This window comes from Cuculus canorus, chromosome 3 (genome assembly GCF_017976375.1).
Source record: "Cuculus canorus isolate bCucCan1 chromosome 3, bCucCan1.pri, whole genome shotgun sequence".
NCBI lineage: Eukaryota > Metazoa > Chordata > Aves > Cuculiformes > Cuculidae > Cuculus > Cuculus canorus.
Window position 1 is genome coordinate 8,665,972 of NC_071403.1, and position 26,419 is coordinate 8,692,390.

General features: G+C 44.3%; 1 protein-coding gene across 3 annotated transcripts in view; it reads right to left on the reverse strand.

Moving 5' to 3' along the window:
• ELOVL5 (ELOVL fatty acid elongase 5) overlaps nt 1–26,013 on the reverse strand; it is a 41,866-nt gene extending 15,853 nt beyond the window's left edge. The window contains exons 1-2 of one of the 3 annotated variants that reach the window (XM_009567784.2): nt 25,921–26,013; nt 1,160–1,225 (exon numbers count right to left, since the gene is read on the reverse strand). In XM_009567784.2, coding sequence (XP_009566079.1) covers nt 1,160–1,217 — 58 coding nt within the window. In that variant the 5' untranslated portion in view covers nt 1,218–1,225; nt 25,921–26,013. Of the gene's footprint in view, nt 1–1,159; nt 1,226–22,835; nt 22,982–24,499; nt 24,519–25,920 lie in introns of those variants that run through there. The other 2 variants (XM_054062271.1, XM_054062272.1) reach the window with 2 other exon arrangements.
• Between the last annotated feature and the right edge of the window lie 406 nt (nt 26,014–26,419).

Consider the following 26,419-nt stretch of genomic DNA (forward strand, 5'->3'; position numbering starts at 1 on the left):
GAACAGTTCAAGTATTGCTGGCATTCACAGCCCCGACGTAACTTTAAAGGAGTCAAATGTAAATCTTGAATGTAAGAAAGGAGGTCTTAAAATGTAAGTTGGGAAGCAGTTAAGAAAGTTGGGGAATTGCTTGGATTTGACACCTTTATAGTTCATTATTTTTAAGACATGGCAATAACAGACCATATGCCAGCACATGCAATAAGCTATGTCAGAACATCCAGACTAACTTAAACAGGCTTAGTACAAAGAGGCAGACAACAAGGGCACCAAGCTACTAAAAGCAACAGAAAATACACTTTGAAGGATCGGAGGCTTGTTCTACCTCCAGTGACTTCGTCTTGTGACGAAGCAGCCACACCACCGGAGTTTCACTGGGGCAAAGAAAGATGTAAGAAAGATGCTACCAAAGCAACCGGAGGAAGAAAGCACAAGCCGCTGAACAGCATCTTTATGCACACTCTGTATGAGATGCTGCCATTTACTCCCAATTCGTCAGGACCAGGTGGAATGGGGTCAGCCCCACCCTAGCTGGAAGCCTTTACCATGAGGCCATCATGTATCCTGGTCCCACTGCCTCTCCCTTCTTTGCACTGACCAGGACTACTGTTTTCTACCTGTAGACTTTTTTCCCAGTGAAGAACCTACCAAACCCACTGTTTCTTTAAAAAGAATAGTTTCAAAGAAGCAATGCTTTCCAAAAACTACCGATTTTTTTCAGTGAAAAATTCCTTAGCAGCTCAGCTATGAGGCCAAGAGTATTTTTATTTCATCAAATGCAATTTTTTTAAAAATACTTTCTCAGTTTTCTTAAATAAAAGCTATTATTAAATTCTAAAAAAAAAAAGAAAGGCAGAAAAGATCTGCATGAGAAGTTACTCACTAAGATTAACAACATGACCTTAACTAATAGTAAGAAGAACAGCACCTATGGATGGTCACAGCTAAAAATTAGCAGCCCTTCAGGTCAAAAGAACAGAACCATTGAAAAGACTTTTTTATTTCCTATAGAATCACATATTTTGATGCTTTGCAGATACTAAAGAAAGGAGTCGCTTGTCAAAGTCAGGATGTTAGAGGGAAGTTGTTTGTTATGCTCTAATATCTGCACTTCTATGCCAATTTTATTTAGGTATTTATTTTTTTTGACAGATCTTACCTCTGGGTCCAAGCCAGACATCAAGGTAGCTATTGATTGTTTTATCCAGAAGTTCCATTCTACAACCTATAGAAATAGAAAGAAGAGGAGAAAGTTAGTTCTTTGTCTTACGGAAATAGTTTTATTACCTGAATACTACCTGGTAGGGGGAACAAAGAAAATACTAATACACAAAAATTGCAGCAGACATACTGGACACTACCAGCATATTTAAAGCACATAAAGCTTATTCTAGTTTCAGAGAGCCACTGGTATTAGAGGAGTATTTAGCACTGAAGCATTTAATCATGGATCTAGATGCACAAAAGCTTAAAATAATGGGTTCAGATTAACCTGACGTTGTTTTTAATTCTGTATTTTCTAAGTGCAAATACAGGATGGTATCTTGCACGGGCCCCCTGCAAGGAGCAGGAGGAGGATTGGACCTTGAGAAAGCCAGCATCGAAATTCTTCAATAAATACTATGAAGCTCTTTTAACAAAGAGCATCAAACAGCTGGCAACACTCGCGAGGGAGGAGGAGGGGAAGGCAAGCAGTGAAATCTGGCTCTGCTACCGCTTTTGTGGATAGGTGACTGATTACAGCTCTGATTAATAGCCCATAAAACCCACAGATCAACAGTTACCGAATGATAGAGAAGGTTGCAGAGGCAAGGGAGGAAAATATAGCAACCCGTGGCACAAGCATCTCCAGTTCCAGGAACTGCTTACTGGTAAGACGTTAGCAGATAAAACTCACCCAGCATCAGTACAGAAAAGTGATTCAAATGTAAGCTCCTCACACGGCCAGTATTTATTGGTAGCACCTAATACATACCGCAGGTTAAGTATAAGCCCTTTACCCTCCTAAAGCTAAAACAGGAAAGAAGTAGCAACACTTTGCACAAGCAGGTACCATTGTACACAAAGCCCTTCAGGAGAAGAGGAAATGATTTTCTTCTTTATTAAAAAAGCCAACCAAAGCCATAAAAAAATTTCCTCTTTTCTATCCTGAACTTCCACTAAAATAATTTCATCCATTTTTAACAGGATAGCTTTCACTTCTGGATGTTTCTCTGTCCCTCGAAGTACTAATATTAAGAGGAATTTTTAATTACAGGGTAAACAACATAAGAAACACATAAGTTGTCAACATATCCACAGTTCAGACCAAAGGGACTATATGAGTTTGCACATAATTACTAACAACAAAGAAGTTAATCTCTATTTTTTTTTGGTTCTAACTAAAGAAACACCTCTCTTCCACCTGTGAAAACCCTGCCTCCAGGGGATTTTGGATTTACACAAGTAAAATAAATACAGAGTCTTCCAGTTTTAGTCAGCTGGGACTGACACCTCCAGTTCTTTGAGTCCAGAAAGAAAAGCCAAGAGGATGCAAATGACATCCTCTCCCTGGTCCAAAGTGGGACCAAGAACTGTCCGACTCCTGGCGGGGGCCTGGCTGCCCATGGGACCAAGAAAATACAACAGGCTTGGATATGGCCATTTACATTGCATGGTCTTCTACCCTTCCACCCTCATCATCACAGGGCTCCAAGGCAGAAGGCTGACACGCTCAGCGAGGATTTCTGGCTGCAAATCCAACACATTGTTTCCCAGGGAGCTCTTGGGGACACGCACAGAAGAAGACTTCCCCTTCTGCCTGCATTATCTTTGTACCGCTTTGAACTATGCAAGGGCACAGAAGCTTCCCTAGAATTTGGTTGCCAGGCACAAACAAAACAGCTTGATTAAAATAGCTGAGAGTCTTTCGGAGTCCTGATTCATACCGGTTTTATTTTCCAACTGAAGAAGCCCAGCCCAAATAAGTACACACTTCACAGGAAGGTGCATTTTTGGGAGTACGTCACCTTGGCAGCTATGACATACAAACTGTGAGAGTTCATGTGAATAGTCACAGCGTTGGCAAGCTGTTGCCCTAGGAGTAAGGAAACTTAAGCCGGAAGGCTATGCTGTGTCACCAGAAGCATGAGTATCAGGAAGACGGAGAAATAATTTCCAAGGAGAAGAAAGTAAGTCATCCAGAGCAAGCTCTTCGTTTCTCCCAGCTATTAAATATCGCCAGGAAAAGTAATCCCCAGGGGATAATTAATTTTGTTGCTTGAAATCCCCACTTACTCTGTTTGTCTGTTGCTCCTTTGATCCAGTACCAATTGATTTAGTTACGCAGCACTGCATCATTCAATAACCCAGGATCTACGTCTGACTTTAGCTCCTTCTTTTGTGGAAGAAGACTTCAGATGAAAGAATTTGTTTCAAAACCAAAGTTTCGTTATACAAAAATACAAAAAAAAGCTCAAATCAGAACTTACTTTCTATGTACTGTTGTTTGCTGGGCTCTGAAAATGCAGATGTGTAAATGAAACAAGTAAGAAAGCAGAAACTAAGTCCACCTACCTACTGCAAAGACAGTGAGAAATTAAACTCCCTGTTCAACCATTCCATAAAACTGTAAGAAAAACTCTTTTCCCAAGGGTAAGAGGTGTTCTGCAGAGGTCTCAACTTTTTTTGGGCTGCTACCCTAAAGGAGCTTTTTCTGCCAGCATTATCAGACAGCAGATTGTAAAAGGCACGGCAAAGGAAGAACTACTCCTGGTGTGGATTTCCAGAATTTGCAGAAAAAGAAATTGTTTCAAAAGGAACTCATTTGTGTAACAGAAAAACAGAGGGAAACAATCTGCTTTTGTTCCAGAGGGGGTCATGTGAAAATGCATCAAATCTCCTGCCAGCAGCCACACAACATTAAACACTGCTTCAACAGCACCAACTACAAGGGTTCTTTTTTAATTAGAATAGTTTCCCAATTCAGAAGAACATGGACTCTCAGAAAAATTAAACCAGTGGCCAATTGAAACACTGCAATCGGCATGTTTCCTAATACTGAAAGTAGGCAAACTCTGCAGCTGATCACATACATGAGCAGAACACTGGCAACGCTCCTTTACCTATAAGCTATCCCTCAGCAATGCACACTAGTCATCAAATCATAGAATTATTTAGGTTGGATGGGACATCTAATCCAATCCCCCTGCAGCTGGCAACGACATCTTCAACTGGACCATGCTGCTCAGAGCCCCATCCAACCCAACCTTGAATGTTTCCAGGAATGGGGCATCTACCACCTCTCCGGGCAACCTGTGCCAGTGTTCCACCCCTCTCACTGTAAAAAAATTCTTATATCTGGTCTAAATCCACTGCCTTTTAGTTTAAAAACATCACCCCTCATCCTATTGCAACAGACTGCTAAAAAGTCTGTCCAGAGCTTATAGGCCTTCTGACAGGCAGCGATAAAGTCCCTCTGGAGCCTTCTCTTCTCCAGGCTGAAGAACCCAAACTCATTCAGCCTGCCTTTATGGGACAGATGTTCCACGCCCCTGACCATTTTTTTGTGACCCTCCTCTGGACCTGCTCCCACAGGTCCATGTCTCTCCTGTGCTGTGGGCTCCAGAGCTGGACACAGGACTCCAGGTGGGATCTCACCAAAGCAGACTAGAGGGGTGGAATCCCCTCCCTCAATCTGCTGGCCACCCTTCTTTGGATGCAGCTCAAGATACAGTTGGCCTTCTGGGCTGCAAGTGCACATTGTTGCCTCATGTCCAGATTCTTGTCCACCAGCACTCCCAAGTCTTTCTCGGCAGGGCTGTTCTCAATTCCTTCATCCCCCAACCTGTACCGCTATCAGTGATTTTCTCAACCCAGGTGCAGGATCTTGCACTTGGCCTTGTTGAACTTCATGAGCTTCACACTGTGTCGCTTCTCAAGCTTTTCCAGGTCCCTCTGGATGGCATTCTATCCCTCAGGTGTGTCCACCACACCACTCAGCTTGGTGTCGTCTGCAAACTTGCTGAGAATGCACTCAATCCCACTGTCTACATCATTGATGAAGATATTAAACAGCACTGGTCCCAGTATGGACCCCTGTAGGACACCACTTGTCACGGATCTCCATCTGGACATCAAGCTGTCGACCACCACTCTCTGAATGCAACCATGCAACCAATTCCTTATCCACCAAACAGTCCACCCATCAAATTCATATCTCTCCAATTTAGAGGGAAGGATGTTGTGGGGGGACTGTGTCAAAAGCCTTAGGGAAGTCCAGATAGATGACATCTGTAGCCTTATTTGGTATGTATGGTCAGAAAAAAAATTACCCAATTATACCACACACTGCTTCTTAAAACAGATACCTCTATATCCACTAGTCATTTTTTCCTAATCTGACTTTCTAGAATGGAAAGGAAAGAAATCATCCTCTCTGTTACCGAATTCACCAGTGCATCAACACCCCTGAAGACCAAGGCCAGCTGGATCAGTCTGGAAGTGCTCAGGCTTACAATCTGAAAGACGCTTTACTCCTCCAAGTCCAAATATTTAATCTGGGAAAACACATCTGACGCTTTAAACAAAACAACAAAAAATTACTGGACATCCAATTCTGCAACACAAACACAATCATAGAATTGTAGAATAGTTTGGGTTGGGAAGGACCTTAAGATCATCTAGTTCCAATGAAGGCTACAGTCACACCTTGCCTCAACAAGACTGAGCTGCATCCTTAAAATAATGCAGTTTCAAAAATCTTCTGAACTTAGATAGACAGTTTTGGAGGGTTTTTTGACTTCCACAGAACATCTTGCATGATCAATCCACTTTTGGCACTACAAGCTGGGCACGCACTATGCTACAGCAGCCACCCATGTGTTTGGGCAGAAGATGTAAGCTCTGTCTTACTGCTCAGTCTGCGCATGGATGACCTCAGTGCTCCTTGATGCGGAAATCAAAATGTAGGCCAAAAGCTATCACGAAATGTGCTTTTCTTGCAGTAGTTTTTTTCCTTTTTTTTTAGTATTTATCAAAGTTTTTCATACAGACTACCAGCACCGATGACCTGATCTCCTAACACACATTAAGATTCTCTGAGGAAACGGCTACTAAATACTGATGTATTTTACCAGCACCAGCCCTTCAAAGGAAATTCTCTCCTATGCTTTCCACAGAAAACACATTCTAGAGGAGTCATGCCAAAAAAAAAGTGATTTAAGAATTCTTGGTCACATTTTCATGCCGTTTCTTGAGTTTCTTCTTGGAGTAACTTCAGTTTCCATGTGCAAAGATAAGGTACAAAAATATAAAGGTTCGCCCCACGTCCCAGGCCACCCTTTTTAAGCAAACCAAACAGCAGGAACAAAACATTTTGGACTGAAAGCTCAAAGCACTGGGAGCCTGCTCCATTTCGGAAGAATCCTCCAGCTCTCACCCTGCTGCTTGAGAACTCTGTGAAACAACAGATCCCAGTTTTTGCATTTAAGCGCCTGAACTTGAGTTCCAAAAAAATCCCCAAAATAGGCATCTAAAGAATCGTGCTGGCTTCCGAGAGCAATGCGCCGTCGGGCCTGGCTGCTCAGCCTTCTTGGAAAACAGCCACTTTCTCCATTCTTAAATTAGGACTTCGAAGCCTAATTTTAGGCACTTGATTTTGGAAATCTTGAATTGTGTTTTCTTCTTAAAGTGATGTTTCCCAGTCCCTGCCACTGTTGAGGTGACCCTTCTTTTCCTCCCTTCAAAAGTACAAACCAACCCTCCTTCAAAAAAAACAATGCTCATGCTGCTGTTCGCTTTTGTAAATGAACTGAAGAATTTAAAGTGCTCAGCTACTTGAGAACTGGAAGAGAGCACCAATCAATGCTGTCCACCATTCTCTGTCCATCTTCCAAAGCTGCCCAGTTTCTCCTTTCTGTTCCCAAAACCTTAACTGCCCCTCGCATGTATTTCCCTTGCCTTCCCCTTGCCTTTCAACTTGCAGCCAACCCCAGATTTTCTCTTTTTGCCCTTTTTGAATGCCCTCTTAAGCCCCAAGCATGCTGAATGTTAGCAATAAAAAGGAGTTTAGAATAAATGGGTAGGCTAGACATAAGGAAGCATTTCTTCACCATGAGAGCGGTGAGGCTCTGGCCCAGGTTGCCCAGGAAAGCTGTGGCTGCCCCATCCCTGGAGGTGTTCAAGGCCAGGTTGGATGGAGCCTTGGGCAGCCTGAGCCAGTGGGAGGTGTCCCTGCCCATGGCAGGGTGGTTCGAACTGGATGAACTTTAAGGTCCCTTCCAATCCTAAACTATTCTATGATTCTATAAATCATAGTCCATATGGCTCTGAAAGCAGTACATTTATTTTACGGGAAACCAGGAGAAGCATAAGTGCTGCAGACTTTGCGCTTTAGCTTTGTTAAAATGCAAAAAAACCTACTTTTCAACTTTATTTTGACACTGCATCTCTAGCAAAGCAATGCAGATTTTTGGCCCACCTCGCATCGGCGGCAAATCCTGCAGCCTGATGCTGACTCATCAGGATCCACAGGGCTGAGCTTTCACGTTCACCAACAACACCAGCGTAAGGAAGTTTAGAGATAAATGATTTGTATAAAACTCAGGGAAGCGTAAAAATGCAGGACAAAGTAGAGAAGCTGATCTCAAATAGTTTTAACCTCAATGGTATTTTGAAACATTCAAAAACATGGAGGGTAAAGGAAGACTTTGGCCAGTTAACTAGGGGGATGATTTCATGACATTACTTTTCCCGTCATTCCACTCTCCCTAATCCTTCACTAAGGATTACCTTCATACATAAACACAATTGTGGTAATTCGAGTATTTCACAAACAAATACAAGAAAGGATGCTGCAAAACTCAATAACTAATTGTGCTCAATACCTCATTAAACCAGAACCTAATCATTTTTAGATAGATAAGACAAATTACAGGTCCTTCTTACAGTTTTATTCACAACTTCAGCACATCTAAAGTGCTCAAATTAGGATCTGAAAGTCCTAGGATTAGGGGAATCACATGTATTTCATCCCCTTGCAGTCAATGGCTCTTGCTAAACCAGGGGATAACTTCAGCCAGAGGGAGAATGCGTAGGAAGACATCTAAGCGGGAAGAAAAAGCTGGAGGCAATCATACAAACAAAATACAAAATCACGGAAGTCCTGAGAATGGGTGGAAAAGAGTAGACCAGCATCTCTCCACCCCAGAAGGATGCATCCAGGTAGAAACAAGGGTTTCTCATGCTGCAATTAGCAGCATTAGCAGCAGCAGACCTGGAATCCCTCAGTGCGACAGTAAAAATGTTTTTTGCAACAGCATGCACTTTCCTGGAATCAAACATTGAAAGGGGGTACTCTGTGCCTGGCTGCTACGCCCATACCCCTGCACCGTGATGCTGGAAACTTCCTTGCTGCTGCCAGCTCATAGCACAGTGCTGTTAGAGTAATAAAGTGCAGACTGCAAAAGCATTTAGAGAAATAAAACAGGAAAGAAGAAAAGGCAAAGCACTCAGGTTTATTCAACTGCTGTGATTCTAATAGCACACAACTATAAAACGTGCAAGAGCACTCCACGCTTAAATCCCAGCTAGGGGTTAAAGAATTGGTTTGGGTTTTCTTTTTATAAACAGAAATAAACAGAAGAAAGCATCTGTAGCAAATTAGGTTAGGTGGAAACGGGGAGAATATGTACATGGCATAAGAGCTACAAGTTGACTTTTTGGAAGGAAAGCCAAAGCACAGCACTTCTTATACAGCCTTGCTCCAAAGTCCTTCTCCCCAAGCAGTATGTCAGTGTTTATTAACAGTTACTGTTTTAATCTGAAACTACCTCTCTTTTTCCAAAGCTGTGCTGGTATCACAATTGGAAAAACTTTGTAGCTGTAGCTCACAATGGCAAATTAGCCACAGGAAGCCCGGGAAGCTAGAGAGAGAGAGAGAGCGAGCTGAGAAGGTGGAGGAGTCAAAAGCTGTCCAGATGGTCATAAAAACTTCAGTTTTCATTTCAGGTCTCCTTTCTTTTTATTCAAGTGCCACCTGCAAGAAGTTCTGAAAAACTCCCTTTCTCCCCTTTAATAAAGGGACTCTTCTAATTTCTACTTGTGCACTGCACTCTAACCAACTCTTTACTTCCATGAGAGAAAAATAAAGGTACAGTCCCCAGAGCCTGTTTTAATGAGCCTCCTTGGTCAAAAGGCTGCATTTTCTAACAGAACCAATGAGACCACAACCAGCAGGCCCAACAGATGGAGAAGACTAGTCTTGCATGATCATGACTAGCAGCAGAGTTCAAGAGTACTGTGTAGCTTCAAGACAGTAAGCTTCAATTTACTTTTTTTTTTTTAAATGCCCACATCTCATAATTGTATATTAAAATTAAAAAAAAAAAGTAACTAACTTTTTTTTTCTCCTACAAGCAGGGTCGCCCTCCCATATGAACCCTCATTTCCTCCAATACGCTGCAGTAGAGGCACCTACTTTAAGCACCAAGACAGCATTCGGCACCAGCCTGCTCCTCCCCATGCAAAAACCCTGCTGCGCAGAGGTCTGAACCAAGGACACATTTCGAGAATAAAACTTAAAGTACAGGTCAAATCTATAATTCTTGGTTACCTTCTTTGCATTTATTACCTTGACATATGAAAGCTTGCTATCTGATCCATAAAAGCACCTGCAATTGTCCTGCATACGTGAAACACCCTATAAACCAAGAAATGGCTGTGTGCAGCTAGCCGGTAAACAAGGTTTAACTATAAAAAGGTTCACATGCTGACGATATAGCAATCCAATAAAAAGCTGAGAAATTAGAGGAAGATCATGAAAGCTGAGTGTGACAGTCCTGAAGGTAATGCTACACAATGCAACACTGACAAGTACAGGGACACCAGTGCACACAAAACCTTAATCAGGATGTGTAGCTACACCCCTGTGTTCAGATGGGTAAATGATACTTTTTAGAAGAACACTCATATCTGGGAAACCAGACCACACTGAAAAAGCCCACAAACGAATACCCTTTGGCAAGTTACAGTATGTTAAATATTTGTATGTTAAATACTTCCTTGTGTGCTTACTTTTACTTCCAGTGAGCATGGGGTAGTACCTGGAGTGCTATCATAGAATCATAGAATCACCAGGTTGGAAAGGACCCACTGGATCATCGAGTCCAACCATTCCTAACACTCCCTTAAACCATGTCCCCAAGCACTTCATCCACCCGTCCCTTAAACATCTCCAGGGAAGGTGACTTGACCCCCTCCCTGGGCAGCCTCTGCCAGTGCCCGATGACTCTCTCTGTGAAGAATATTTTTCTGATATCCAGCCTGAACCTCCCCTGGCGGATCTTGAGGCCATTCCCCCTTGTCCTGTCCCCTGTCACTTGGGAGAAGAGCCCAGCTCCCTCCTCTCCACAACCTCCTTTTAGGTAGTTGTAGAGAGCAGTAAGGTCTCCCCTCAGCCTCCTCTTCTCCAGGCTAAACAACCCCCAGCTCTCTCAGCCGCTCCTCGTAAGACTTGTTCTCCAGCCCCCTCACCAGCTTCGTTGCTCTTCTCTGGACACGCTCCAGAGCCTCAACATCCTTCTTGTGGTGAGGGGCCCAGAACTGAACACAGGATTCAAAGTGCGGTCTCACCAGTGCCGAGTACAGAGGGAGAATAACCTCCCCGGACCTGCTGGTCACATCATTTCCGATACAAGCCAAGATGCCATTGGCATTCTTGGCCACCTGGGCACACTGCTGGCTCATGTTCAGGCGGCTGTCGACCACTACTCCGATGTCCTCCTCCATGCAGCTCTCCAGCCACTCTTCCCCCAGTCTGTAGCGCTGCATAGGGTTGTTGTGCCCCAAGTGCAGGACCCGGCATTTGGCCTTGTTGAACCTCATCCCATTGGCCTCAGCCCAGCGGTCCAGCCTGTTCAGATCCCTTTGCAGAGCCTCCCTACCCTCCAGCAGATCCACACTTCCACCCAGCTTAGTGTCATCCGCAAACTTGCTGAGGGTGCACTCAATGCCTTCATCCAGGGCATTGATAAAGACATTGAACAGATCTGGACCCAGTACTGAGCCCTGAGGAACCCCACTTGTGACTGGCCTCCAGCTGGAGTTAACTCCATTGACCACCACTCTCTGGGCCCGGCCATCCAACCAGTTTTCAACCCAGGAGAGTGTGCGCCCATCCAGGCCAGAGGCAGACAGTTTCTGAAGCAGAATGCTCTGAGAAACTGTGTCAAAGGCTTTACTGAAGCCCAAGAAGACTACATCCACAGCCTTTCCCCATCCAGTAGTCGAGTCATTTTGTCATCAGGTTAGTTTGGCAAGATCTGCCTTTTGTAAACCCATGTTGGCTGGGCCTGATCACCCGGTTCTCTTGCATGTGCTTCATGATAGCACTCAATGAGAGAAGTGAAATTCCATGGTGGGCTTTAATCCACAAAACATGCAAGTAATACACTGAATTAGTTACATACTTCAATAGAAGTGATGTGAATTTCTCCACTTTTACTAAAAGGAAGAAAAGATGTGTACTGACACTGTAAATGCACACCACAGCTTGCCTTGCTGCTGCTTCTTCAGAGGGTCAGCCACTCCGTAAGAAGTCAAACTTAAAACTTCTGTATTTTCCTGCTGTACCCCTGTAAGATATGAGTTAACTCTGCATGTGTGCAGCTGCACTGATACCTGGTGCCTTCATTTTAAGATACTAAATATCACGCCAGACAGTACTATTCACTGGGTACAGTTGTACTATCAAAAAAGTCAGGCAAGTAGGAATGACTGCTAGCTTTAAATAGAAGTTATAAAAAATGTTCCTTTTCCTATCATTCTCAGAAATAAAAGAAGATAAAAAACGACTCAGGGTGCAACTGTTAGACCGTGGCATTGCGCTACTCAGGACAAAACTCTGCCGCTATGTGCCCTGTTAAACCCCCTTCAAAACAGTACAAAAATAATAGGCTCATCATTCAGAAATGCAACCGCCTTTGAAGATCTAATCTCCTTTCCAAAGAGTAAAGGAGTTAACGCTATGTAAAGGCAAGATATTGACCTTGTTTTCTTCCTGCCCAGGACTGAGAAGGAGTTTTGAAAGGGAAGGCTCCATGTCCTGGTGTAGGAGCAGAAGATAAGACAGGAGATTTCTTACAAATGCATCAGTCAGATAACTTCCTCCCCTTCCCCGCTTCCCTTCTTGTACAACACACATTTAGCACATCTGTAAACAAAGTGTTGCCCAACCATGCAGCGAGCTAATGGCATTTCTGTTACAGAAGCTCAATGCTGAAAAGCCTGGTGGGTCTTGAAGAGCTGAATGCCCTTACCCATGCCAGACCCGTGCCAAATCAACCGCTGCTGAAAATCAGCAAGTTTCAGGGTACCAAATCATCAGTGTAACAAGGGCCACCGAAAAAGATGACTGACTCCTGGAGCAGCTAGAAAAGCAAGCATTTGTACCTGTACATTTCCTTGGTTCGATGTTAGTGGCATTTTCCTAAATATTACTTCATCAGAAGATGCTGCTCCAGGATGAGAGTACTGTGGTTTCTTGTATTTTATTCTTTGTTTTGAGGGGAAAACGAGCAATCAATCAATGAAAAGGAAATCTTGTAGTGGTAAAGCTTAATGTGATCTTATCACTGACTCTTTCTATGAACTTTAAATAGACTACTGAAGGAAAAAAACCACACTGTTCACACATCTGGCAGCTGCCAAACTGCTTTCTACAAGCTCACAACAAAAAATTCAGGCACCTGCAGAGATCACGTAGAGAATTCCATCAAAATAAGACCATTTTGTCCAAAATTTAGCCACTCTCTTCCTTCAATAAGAGGCAACAAATTTCTGGTCCAGTGGAAACACCACTGCCACGAAAATCTGCTCCAATGAAGAACTCAGAGAGACTGAACCCCCAATTCTAGCACTAAGGTGGAGAAGTTTTTTGGAGATCTGCTTCATACTTTCGATAGCAGCAGAGCAAAGACAGGGTCAGTACTGTAATCCAGCACATCTGTCTGAAACACAGGGACAAATCAATACCCACTGAAGCGGCAGGGAGGAGGCTTCCTCCCTAACCCTGAAGCTATCCTGTTCTCCACAGGGCAGCTGTCTCCTGGAGAAGGGAGCATCTCTTCTGCCTCACTGCTTGTGTGAAGTCTTTCTTGAACAACTTCTTTGGCAACTTACTCATTCACAAAGAAAAGAAGTTTCCTCCATACAGGCATTTTTCCTGCTCATGCCTGTTACAGTGCCAGCTCATGCTCTCAGGCTTACAGCCACTGCATTGCCTCACCCTTGCTCATACTCAAACTTCTTCATACAGCCAGTTCCAGAGCTATAAAATCATTCCCAGGGTGTGTGCGGTGACCAGGAGCAACCAAGCTCAGCTTTTGATGCTGCTGCAAGCGGCACTCATTCCTCTATTATCCCTCCATCCTGCCCAGGTAGACAGAAGCTGGGAAAAATTGAGGTAGCCCCTCAAAAAGCGACCAAGCAAGATTAGTTTTCACCTAATTCACTGCAGGAGAAGCACCAGCACAAGGCAGGCATATGGTTGACAAAGAGGTCTTTCCTGGCTGAAGCTGAGCAAAGCCATCATATTGCAACCAGCAATAAACCAAGACCTTAGCAAAAAGAAAGGTAAATAAAACAGACAAATAGAAAAATGCAGAATGTTTAAAGCAAAAATCTAAAATGCTGTTAAGTGAGGGCCAAAATAAAATGCACTGCACACATATCATTTGACATACAGGAATTCATCTAGTGAAAAGTGTAAGAATTGCAGAATAAAGAGAACGTGAAGTAACAAAAGGTCGTACAAGACATGGTAACATCATGCAGAGCTAACTTAGATTTCTTAAATATAATCCCAACAGTGTGAAACAACAGATTATTGCACTGCAAAAGGTAAACAACAACAACAAAAATCATCCTGAAATGTTCAGAATACGAAGGAGACATTTTAAGACACATTACTATGTTTCTCCTTGAAAACTGCAGGACTAAGTATGGTCTCAAGGCAGGCCAGATGTGAAGGGGGGTAGGACTCAAGGGGAATGGAGAGAACGTTAACCATCAAGACCCAACAGATGGAGGCCAACAACACAATACAGTTCTTCCAAATAAGGCAACTTGAATGTTTTATTCCCTCTAAACACAGCAAAAGTATTTCAATAGAAACAGAGCTAATGAAATACACAGAAAAAGATTATCATAAAAAGTTAAACATATGGTGAGCATGACCTAAAACTTACTAACACACACTGCTCAGCCTGCAGCCGAGGATCTCGAAGACAGAGAGGAAGGATCCCCTTTAATCCTCATCCTCAAAGCATGTTATACTGTAAGGAACTATTGTCCAATGACCTTACTTACACTTTGACTGCAATATCCTGAAACTAAATTTCAGAGGAAAGCCTGATTTTCTAATAATACTAAACATTTTTTATTCAATGCCCAGAATTTAAAATTAAAATAATTATATGCGAAAACCACATCACTAAGTAATCAGAAAGTGGCTTACACATGGAAAACAAAACTTTCTCCATTACTGCGCTGCTTGCAGCAAAGTGAAAACCTAACTTACAGTGCATTTAGTAAGCAATCATGTTTTGCTGGGAGTGAAATATAGGAAAGAATTTAGTTGCGTTTGATCAGTCACATTTGTAAAGCATCTCTTTAAACTCCGGGCAAAAGACAAGCTCTTTAGCCTCTACAGTAAATCCCTGTGCACATCTATTATGAGGGTGGCAATATATTAAAAGCTGCTCAGCAGGCAAACCCAGACCTTTACATTCTGAGCACACCAATTTCATGTATGTTCTGTACAGACTGTGTAGGATACAGAACGATGCTTCAGGCAACGAAATTGCTTGTCCATGTTGGCAGCTCTCTGGAATTTTCCCCCTCTAGCATCTCACCAGAATCATGGTTCTATTTTTACTGCATTCTAAAAGCAAAACATGCTTTTGTGCAACAAACTCCTACATGAACCAATTTTCCAAATATCAAAAGACAAGCCCAGTGGTGGAAGGTTGTTTTCCCACAATGTTTTTATCTCCCTGGAATAAAAGCCCTCCACACAGATGTGTCATCACTAAAATAAACAGCAGTGAAAGGACTCTTCATTTAGACAGACCTGTTATTCTGGGCCAGAGAAGCTAAATGGTCAAGTTCACAGCCTCATGCAGGAACTGATATCTGGTGGAGGACCAGAAAAAGGAAAAAAAAACCATAAACCCAAAACCTGACTTGGTTAACTTTCTACTCTCATGTTAACGATCGACAGCTTAGGTGGGAATTTGGTAGGAGTCTGTGCAGAGCGAAGCCGCTGTAAGGAGGGATATGGCACAGCCACCAATGTCCAACCAGGATTCCTTCATGGGTTCAACCCAAAAGGTAGCCCTGCTGCTCTGCTGTGCAAAACAATCTCCCGGGGCACGGAGTGAACAAGCTTTCAAAAGGCAACACTTGAAAATTTGCTACAGAGAGAAATATGAACCTGAGAAAAGGTGCAGCAAGGAGAAATGAAAGGGGGAGAGGGGTAGAAAAACCCTTAACTTCATTGCCAAGCTCATTTGTGTATGCAGCTGTCAATTCACCTGCAGCCCCCATCGCTATAGTTTCAAACATCTCCTCCAGAGACCACGCAACTCTCCTTCAGAGGCAACACAGCACAAAAGAGTGTACAGCACTCACTCTGAGACGATAATTATTCATATGCTGTAAACAGTAGTTAAAACTTAGTGACACCCCTGTGTTCCTACCAAGCACGTCTTTCAGGACTCTGTATTTTAACAGCTTCTTAAACTTGTATTTCAAGACACAAAGTCAGTCCCCAAAAATGCTTAGAAACTATAAGAAGCCACATGCAGCTGAAACCGAAACTGTTTGAGCCTGACGTGTTTGGTGAAACCAAGAAGTATTCAGTCTGCACAACTGGAAATTCACTGCAATTGCTCAACTAGAGTTCAGATCTGAACATCTTATCTAAATGAGCTCTGCACTGAATTTAGAAAGAATGAGGCAATTAGATGGCCTTCCAAAAATGACAGAAAAACCTTTGAAAACATTAGCAGTCCCTTCTTGTACCTTAATGCAACCACTTAGCAGTGGGAATAGAACAAGAAATCAATACAAAGTACCACCAAAGGGTATTTTTGTTCTGCAAGGCATGGTCAGGCCGGCAGCCTGCTTTTGCTTGCTTCAAAGGCAGATGATGACAGGTTTGAAAGGCCAGAAAAAAGGGTAGGGAAGTTAGAGGTTCCAGGAACCTGCCAAGGAAAGCAGAGGACCGACTATGGCCTCAAAGACCTCCTGAGACTTCAGAATTACTTGAGAATCTGATAAAGGCTGCAAACCCAGAGAACGGATAGACAGTCATTTAAACTCTCATGACAAGTGGTCTGATAACCCCTGTTGGCTCGAAAAATGTCTTATGCTGGTGTTCAGTGTTGACCTATAAGCAAGCAAGGGCATCATGACCTTTCTGTAACCGCCTGTATTTTTTATTTTTCCTGTTTTTAAGAGAGCAGACAAGGCTTCCCAAACAGAGTGCTCCTTACTGACCTGCTCAGTGCTATCTCTTTGTAATGAGTCTGCCACCCTGTATATCACTGGTGTTCCCTTGCACTTGCATCTTCCTCTAGCCCTTACACTACATTTTAACTCCTTGCAGAAGGTGACGGGAACGTTCATCTGAAATTTCCCAGCCTGCGGCTGAGCCTGGCAAGAGCAGTCACTTCAGCTGTAGCCAGAGCTAACAAGAGGCTGCAAAGGTGACCGTGGCATAGGCTGCGCCTTCTGTGTGATATGGAAGTCAGAATTCAATAAGATATAGAAAAAAACAGCTCATGTTTTTTGCAAGAGGCTTTTCTGCTTACATCTGGTAGGGAGGTGGAGAAAAATCCATAAGTAATCAGGCCTGCTGGACTAGCTTATTTTTCATCACTATGTCATATATATTTTTAAATTTAAAAAAAGGAAATTTTGAACTGTGTTACAAGTGCAGGGATTTTCCCCATTAATGAGCCTTCGTGCACACAATAAGTCAAGCTCACAAGACTAATGTAAGGCTTAACAACGTGCCAAAAGGCCACTGTACATGAGTGAACTGAGAGACAGATCTATGACACAAGGAATAAATCCATGACCGTAATCTAGGACAAAGAGATGAAAGCGTGCACCAGTTCACAGGGTCTGTGATCAGCTTAGAGTGACCTCTCCGTACCAGTACCGCCAGTTAGAAACGAGCCACCAAACCAGAATCAGAAATTCACTATAAGCATCTCCTACCCTACAATCCATATAAGCGCATACGTAAAGATGCAAGGACAACTACTTATCATTGTGTCTTTCAAGCCAAATCCAGTTTCTTGTGCCTCTACCAACATTGTCCTGCAGCTACCATGCGAGTTCTTGCTCAAAAGCTTGCAAGAAGCCATGTGAATGAAATGAACACATACATACTTTTCAGCAACCACATGTGCCATGCACCCAAATGAGCATGACATTTGAACTTCAGCATGCAAAAATGTTTCTCAAGTTTCTTTTTCTAAAGGGCAGGGCGATGTTAAACATTAGAGAATGTCATCCTCCTAACCGGTTAAAGGTTTAATTATTGTTATTTCAGTCAAAGGTTCTCCCTACTGTTTGGCTAGGAGATGATTTTCAAAATGATGATTCAAAAAGTCAGCATTTTTAAAAGCCTCCTGGGAGCAGGAGATAATTCTTCAAGAAAAGGTTAACAGAATCTTTCCTATTAAATTATGTGCATAGAAATAGCACATCTAAGGGAAAGCCTATAAATATTAAGGTATAAGGGTCTACAGTTTCCCAAGTCTTCATTGTATCGAGTGAAACTAAACCTGAAGACACAGGACCAGGGCAAGAACTAGACCCGTATGTTCAGACACCTGCCTTAACAAGTGATAAAGTAATGGTTCATGTACAAGGAGATTTCTTTTGCTCATTTCTAAGAGCTTCAAGACCTGATTTGAGCTTGAAAATCTCTATCTGAATATGGATGCCATGGTTTTAACTCAAGAGAGGCAGAGGAGCGCCTCCACCAACCTGCAGTCTGCTCCAAACCTGCAACTGTACAGCATCTAAGGGAAGAAGGCATTTTTCCGTAACTAGCACTTGCTAGGGGCTCCTTACCCAACAAGCACACAGCAGAAACACTGCCTTAATCCAAGATGCTTCCCCACGAGTTTATAACAGAATAAAGTAAAAGGAGGGGAGAAAAAAAAAAAAAGAGTAAACCAGGCAGCAGTGCAAACTTGCTTGCTTATGAAATAATTAGCCAAATATATGGCCTAAAACCATATGATACTTTGAGGTGTATAGGTTTAATAACCAAACCACATTACTCTGCAAATTAGTATTTGTTGAGTTTCTGTCTAACACTGGTAACATCCTTAGGACACCAACAGAAACATCCTTCAACACCTTAAAAGCTGAAGTGTTACTTAAAATCAGGACTACGTCCTTTTTGAAATCAATTCTACATTTCATAACAGAAAGCCTCAACTTGCGCACAGAAAAAAGCAATTACCCTCCAGTCACAGCAAAGACAGCCGACAAGAAGAGAAACTGTTTTCTCAAGGTCACAGAGGGAGAGGAATGCTTCCAAGCGATAACTGAAGAGGAATAGTCACTTTGTTCAAATCGCTGACCCTCAAAGGGTAGGGTTATGCAGGGATCAAAGAACAGGGCAGGATTTGAAAACGCAGGAAAAAAGGCTTGTTCCACATTTCTTGTAGCTTCCCACAAGCAAGGTTTGTTTGTAAATGTTAGAGCAACTCAGTGTATTTAGTCATCGCCCAAAGCACCTCACCTGGCAGGCAAATATTCATGTGAAGCTTTGACACAGAGGCCAATTAAATCCAGGAAACTTTAGCACGCTAAAATACAAGCTCATGGAAGGTTTTTATACTTCTACGTGGTCAGTATGCAATTGGTCATCAACAAAGCTAACATTAGAGAAGTACAACCTCTACAGCTAATAATGCTTTAATAAGGGCATAAAAAATATCCAGACTCAATAGGATGCTGAGATCAACTTTTCATCTGCAGCAGTGAGTTCAGCAGAAGTAGCATGATTCATTTGTTCTGGGAGAAGCGACAATTAGACTTAGCAGCACGCATCTGTAAAATCTCTACACCTGGTAAAGGATTTGTTAGACAGCTATTGTGCTTGATGCTTTCTGTTTCATGAGTCAACCATTTCATCAAGGAAATTAAATAATTCTCCAACACGTTGAACGCAGCAGGAAAACATTTACTGACCACATGTTTTGGACAAGTTAGCTCTTGTGCTCTTATTAACCCTCCAAAGATAATGTGTCCTAAATGCCAAAATACACATAGAAAAACTAAAGCCATAAATTTTAGGAGATTAATTTCACTAAACAGATGTAGGGAGAGCCACTGTGTACACAGTCCATAGCAACTCTACAAGTTTCATCCATAGTAAGATTGGAGGCAGCATTTATTTGATTTGTCAATCAAAAAAATCAATCCGTGTCACTGTTTGCAATAACTTTTATCAAACAGAGATATAACTGCTGTTCCGCTGGATGCAGGGAACAGCTTTTGGTGCCCTTAGGAACCCAGATATAAACCACTTTACCAATCAGCACTTAGGAAGTCCAGGGATGTCAGCCTAAGCAATGCCCTCTTAACCATATTGCTGCAATACCAAATTTAAACAGCCTTGGGAGAGGTCATAGCAAAGCAATCTGGACTGGAAATAAGTTTTCAAACAAGCTTCTGTGTAATTCATTGATTATCCTTTTCATTTGTCCTTGTGCGTGATCTACCACCTAAGGGGAAAAGTTTCCAATGCCAGCATGCATAAAACGTTTGGACTGCAGGAATCGTCTGCATTTTTAACACATTTAAGAATCACAAAGCAGATCAGAGTTTCTATTGCGCATAACAAAACAGCTACAGATTACAAGGATTATTGTCAGTTTTGTGAAGTGTTTGGATGCACAGAGAGAAGTGTGCTCTGACTGGCATGCAGGAAGCATCAATTTCTTAAGTCTATTATGTAGTCAAACAGCTTTCAAAAGCATATGTTGCATCCTGGAAGAAGATCATTTTGTACACTGTAAATAAAGGAAACCAGAAGAATTACCAGAAAGAGCTGAAGCCAACAGCCTCCAGAGCATTCCTGTGTTTAAACAGTTTTATAGATTTTACCCCTATGTGACTAATTTCAGACATGGCAATGAAAGAAGGTAAGGAAAGAGGACTGAGATTAAGAGGACAAAGTTGTTTAGTTACGCAGGGGAGGTTATAGCAAATAGCAGCACTACTACACATGCCTGTCTGACCTATACAAAGAGCTGCCAAATCTAAGTGGAGGTTTAGTAGCTTTGAACGGGTAATGGAGTTTGCTTGTAACCCATCTCAAGACATTGTGCCTTACATAAGTGAAAAATAATAGGTAGAGGCACTTGGAGCTCTGCTGCTCAGCAGTGAAAGAGCATCCTTATCTCTGTGTGAAATCAGAGAACAAACCCTTACCATCTGGAATAAAAAAAATATTCACCAAGAGCCCATTTGCTCCAAAAGGTCTGAAGGAGCCTCTCGGGCATGAACCAGCCCAGGAGACGACTCTGTGCATGGCATGGGAGCTCTGCCTCCTCAATGCCATAGCAGGAACCCTTGGCCTGGCAGCATGCAGAGGGCTGCCTAAGCCATCGCTCCATCAAGGTGACAACCAAAATGCCCCTGAGCTCATCCTTCCACTCAATCACTGCCCCACACCATCGCATGGCTCCTGCCCTGCCTGTTGGGCAGGAGCTGGCAGAAGCAAGGACAAATGTTCATCACTTTAGCACTAGCTCCAGGAGGAAGTGGGCAACAGGACACAGAGCAAGAACACTGTTTTAACGTGAAACGGTATGCAATTGCTGCTTCTCCCCCCAAAATTTGTCCAAGGTGGGACACAGACAGCATTAACTGGGAGATTGTTCCATCCTCCACAGAGCGAAGACTGCCAAGACCACTAGAAGACAAGCAAAATATGAACAGTTTAACCTTGTAAGCACCATCACCTTGCCCTGGATGGGTGTTTTTTTCTAAGCTCAGCAGAAGCAGAAGCTTTTGATGTCGCAATGTTTGCTGCCCCAAAAATGAGGAAGGTAAAGGAAAGAGGTCAGCTCAGTACTTGAGGACATTTAACCAATTACCAACTGAATGTCACTTACAAGGAAAATGCTTCCCAAGGGGCAGGTCTGGATTGCTGTAAGCACAGGGGTTTCCACCTGCAGCTGCTGCACATGAGCACCAGATCAGCCTGAAATCCTAAAATATTGTCAATTCCACTATTGTTCCAAAAATCTCCATCTTCAAACACATTTCCAAAAACCTGTTCCTAGCAAGTCACAAAAAAACAAGCAATTAAAGGTGCTGCCCACTGACCTGATGGTTTTATGGTATTATTTCCCATTTACATTTTTTTTTGTCCAGTTAATCGTATCTCCTCTAAGTTAATTCCTCTTGTAAACAACACAAAATGAAGGTCAGCAGGGAAAGAAGAGATTAGAGGAGAGAATTCAAAATATTTTATTTCAACTCCGGCTGTACTAAAGGCAAGGAATGCAACAAGAGGAATCCCTGCCGAGAAATGTAGAGACAACATCAGCTTACTAAAAATACCACAGTCAAGTATACCCCAAGACTGGTCAGACAACACATAAACTAAGCATCCTCAATGATGCTATGTTTATATACCAAACATGCATGAGTTTTAGTCAAAGATACTCCATTTAATCAGCTGCTAATGTATAAAAGATACTAAACCACACAAAGCAGAATTGCTTTTTAAAAAGCACAGTGAGGCAAACAGGTTAACAGCCAGACACTTCTACAGCTTGCAAGACAAAGCTCCATGGCATATTAATGTCACTGCTGCTCTTCCTGGTTGCATTTGAATGCTAAAATACTGGAGGGTTAAGTTAGTTCAGTTATGATAAATTCACTTCGCTACTTCGAGATAAAACCCACAAAGTCGCCCCTAAGAGCTTCCAGCACACCTTACAGATGTACGTCTACATTGTAAGAAATTCAGTAAAATCCAGCAAAATTCTGGCATGTCTTTTAGTGTCCTTCGCCCACATCAGCTGGCGCCAGTATCTTTGAGGCCAAACCCACTCTTAACTTCAGCAAAGTTGGCACAGCGGTGCCTTTCATCCGCTCCTCAGTTCATGTAAAGCTGGAAAGGGATCTCCACCCAGCTGACCCCAGCCATTCCCACGCACCAGAAAGTCTTCAAGGGAAATCCGCGCATGCAAGTCCAGCTCCCCCCAGGCAGAGTACGTGCCTTGGCTACTCGCTGCTCTGAAAACAGATTATGCCTCGCGCACCCCAAATACATGAATACTTGTATAAGAAAGTCCAGCTTTCATTGCTAATCAGGTTCAGATGATCAGGCATGCCACAGGCTTATTCTCCCTGACACAGCTTCAACTCCCACAGCGGTGGTGAGGATACATCAGTATTTCTCTCTAGCTTTGGAGTTTTCCAACAGCAGAGAAAAATCTCAGGCTGTGACTGCTCTAAAGGAACAAGGAGGGCTTAAGAGTGAAATACCAGAGCTATCATAGAATAGTTTGGGTTGGAAGGGACCTTAAAGATCATCTAATTCCAACCCCAAAACTCACAAAACTCTTCAGCGTTATTCACAAGTTCATATGAAAAATAAATAAACCCCCTGCTCACAATGCCAGCAGTTTAATACTGATGCAGCAACACCATTAGCCCGTATCTACAAAAAACTGCACGGCTGCAAAAGCAAAACCATCCCCCCAGCCAGTGCCACCAGCGATATATAACTGAAGCCAACCGCTTACAGCACACCCGCAGCTGCCAAGCCCTGGAGGAGAGCTGCTCTTGCAGAGATGGCCTCACGCTGGAAGCGACCTGACCCAAAACTCCAGCGAAAGGCTGTGCGGCTGCCGGACACGCCTGCACGCTTGTCCTCCTCTGGTTTCAGCTGCAGGGTGTGTTTCCATTTACACAGAGCGGTTTCAGAGACTTCCTGATCGGAAGCATCCTAACTGAAGGGCAGCCGTGCCCCTGTCTTGTTTTCCCTCACCATCGCTAGCAGCCAGCAGAGCTCTTTGCTCGCGTTATTCGCCATGGCCCAGAATCCCACAGCACCAGAAATCACCCAAAGCACAGAGAATACAAATTAGCCGTGCGGGGCACTGCCGTTCACCCGTGGCTGGGACACTGAGCAGGCAGTACACCCAGCTGCCGGAGGGAGAAACGCCTCTTGTCATCTGCCAGGAGCCCTTCTTGCTGAGCAAGCCAAGGTGTTACTATTCCTGCCCAGGTCTGCAAAACTGGCCTTTTGTTTGCAGATTCGGAGCGCGGATCGGTGCCGGAAAGCTCTCTGGAGTCAGATCCTCAGCTGCTGCGTCCCTGGGAGGCAGCCAGGGAATGAGGGCGAAAAAACAGCCAGAGGAAGGAGCAGCAGGGAAGGAGAAAACACTTAAATTGCTCGGGACAGATACTCTGCATAAACCTGAGTGCTGCCAATTCCTATGCTGCTGATGCCTGAAGGTTTCAGGGAGATGGAGGAGATAAAAGCGAAACAAAGTTTTTAAGAAAGTCCCTGTATACACACCTGACACACTGACACATTTCTATTGCATGCCCTTCCCTTTCTACTTACTCCCTAACGCTTGTACACTAAAACCATTTAGATTTTAAAATGAGTAGCCACCTTTTCAGAAGCACCATACCTCTCCACGGCGCTACTTTAATGTGTCCTACAGACCTGGGAATTACACTACTGGTGGCTCCATTTCTGCACCAATAATGTGAACACAGGTGGTGAACAAGATTACAGTTTCAGGGAAGAAGAAGAACTCTTCTGACAAGACCCTCTGCTGACACCGGCTCCTCTCTTCCAGCTGTCCACACCCGGCTGCCTCTGGCAGCCCCACTTTCCCAGCCTCGCATCCCCACAAGCGTAGCTACGGGCAGTGAGCGAGCGGGATGCACACACACAGGTGGGATGCACACGCAGACCCACAAGGCACACACACGGGCAGGATGTTCCACGCTCATCCAGGATGCTCACGCATACCTGGGATGCACATGCACACCACAGAGGAAAAAAACGTCTCCAGGCTTTTTGTTCCATGCTCAATATTGACCTATAAGCAAGTAAAGGCATCACAGCCTTCCTGTAACTGCCTGTATTTTTTATTTCTCCTGGGTTTAATATGGGATTTTTATTTTTAATATGGGTTTTAATATTAATAGGAATGGACACCTGCGTGCCCTTTCGAAAAAGCAGCATTCTGTCACTAGTTCTCCCATTACAGAATCATGGAATGATTTGGGTAGAAAGGGACTTAAAGCCCATCCAGGTCCACCTGGATCCAGGTCTACCCCCCTGCATCCAGGTCCAGGACACTTCCCACCAGACCAGGCTTCTCAAAGCCCCATCCAGCCTGGCCTTGAACACTTAAGGTTTATCCCTAAACACCTTTTCATTCCTCACCTAAATCCATTCCTGCAACCTTTGTCTTCACACTTCTGCCACTCACAGCAGGGAGTTGAAAGCTCCTCTGTTCCTTTTGCCCAAAGCTCTGAAGGACAATAAAGAGTCTATGTGGGTGCTTCTCCCTCTCTAAAATTTTTAGTTTCCAGTACACATCCAGATAAATTTATACTTATCTGACCTGGTTAACATGCCCAGACTCTGATGCTGACTGGGAACCAGAAATCAGTAGGTCACCACCAGCCAGAGCTCAGGGATCTGAGAGCAGGGAGGGGTGGGTGGAGGATGGAGGGGTGAGGTGGATGGGGTGAGGGTAGCGGGGGGGTGGAATGTGTGTTTCTGTGTGTCTGTCTGTGTGCCTGTATATGTCCATGTGCATCTATCCATGAGTCTGTGTGTCTGTCCACATCTCTGTGTGTATATCTATGTGTGTCTGTCCGTGTGTCTGTGTGTATATCTGTCTATGTGTATCCGTCTGTGTCTGTGTCTCTGTCTGTCTGTGTGCCCGTATATGTCTGTGTGTATATCTGTCTATATATGTGTCTGTGTCCATCTGTGTGCCCGTATAGGTCCGTGTGTCTGTGTGTATACCTGTCTATGTGTCTGTCTGCGTCTGTGTGTCTCTGTGTCTGTCTGTGTGCCCCTATATGTCCATGTGCATCTATCCATGTGTCTGTGTGTCTGTCCGTGTCTCTGTGTGTATATCTATGTGTGTCTGTCCGTGTGTATATGTCTATGTGTGTCTGTCTGTGTGCCCGTATATGTCCGTGTGTCTGTGTGTATACCTGTCTATGTGTGTCTGTCTGTGTCTGTGTGTCCGTATATGTCCATGTGCATCTAACCATGTGTCTGTGTGTCTGCCCGTGTGTCTGTGTGTATATCTGTCTGTGTCTGTCTGTGTGTCTGTCCATGTCTGTGTCTGCATGTGCGTCTGAGTCTGTGTATATCTGTGTGTCGATCTGTGTGTGCATCTGTCCGTGTGTCCGTGTGCATGTTGGTGTATCTGTGTCTGCGTGTCTGTGTGTGCCCATCCGTGCGTCTGCCCCACGTGTCTGTGTCTGTCCGTACGTGGGTCCGTCCATGTGTCTGTGTGTGTCTGTCCCCGTCTGCCTGTGTCCGTGTGTCCGCCCGTGCCCCCCCATGCCCGCTCCACCCCTCCGTGCCCCGCCGCGGCGGAGGGCGCCGCCCGGGGATGCAGTAGCCATGGCAATGCCAGATTGCATCATTGTTCTTCCCCCCGCTGCACCGCAGAAAGAAAAGGCGGCCAAAAAACCACCCAACCCCGTCCCTACCACCGCCCCACTTGTTGAGAGCCCCCCGCCCGCGGTGCGCCCACCCGGCACCCGCTCCCCCTTCTTCTTCTTCTTCTTCCTCCTCCTCCTCCCTCCCTCCCTCCCTCCCGCCCGGCTTCGCACCCGTACCTAACGGCGCTGGGGCAGCGGGGAGGGCGCCGGCCGGCTCTCGGCACGCTGAGCCGCCGTGGGGGCGTGGCCAAAAGGAAGGGGGTGTGGTCAACGGGAGGCGTGGCCAAAAGGAGGGTGTGGTCAGAGGAAGGGAGCGTGGTCAAAGGGATGGGGTGGCCAATGGGGTGGGGCGTGACCAATGGAAGGGCGTGGCCAATGACTAGAACGTGGTCAGATGGAAGGGGCATGGCCAAAGGAGGAGGGGCGTGGTTAAAGGAATAGGGTGGTCAAAGGGATGGGGTGGTCAACTGGAGGGCGCGCGGCCAACGGAGGGCACCGGGCCGCTCTGTGCACGCTGCGCCTCCGCGGGGTCGAGGCCAAGAGAGGGGGCGTGGCCAACGGGGGCAATTGCAAGAGTGCGGTCACAGGGAGGGGGCGGGGCCAAAGGGGTGGGGTGAGTAAGGAGAATGGGCATGGTCAATTGAAGGGGCGTGGTCATTTGGTAGCCTGTTCGGGA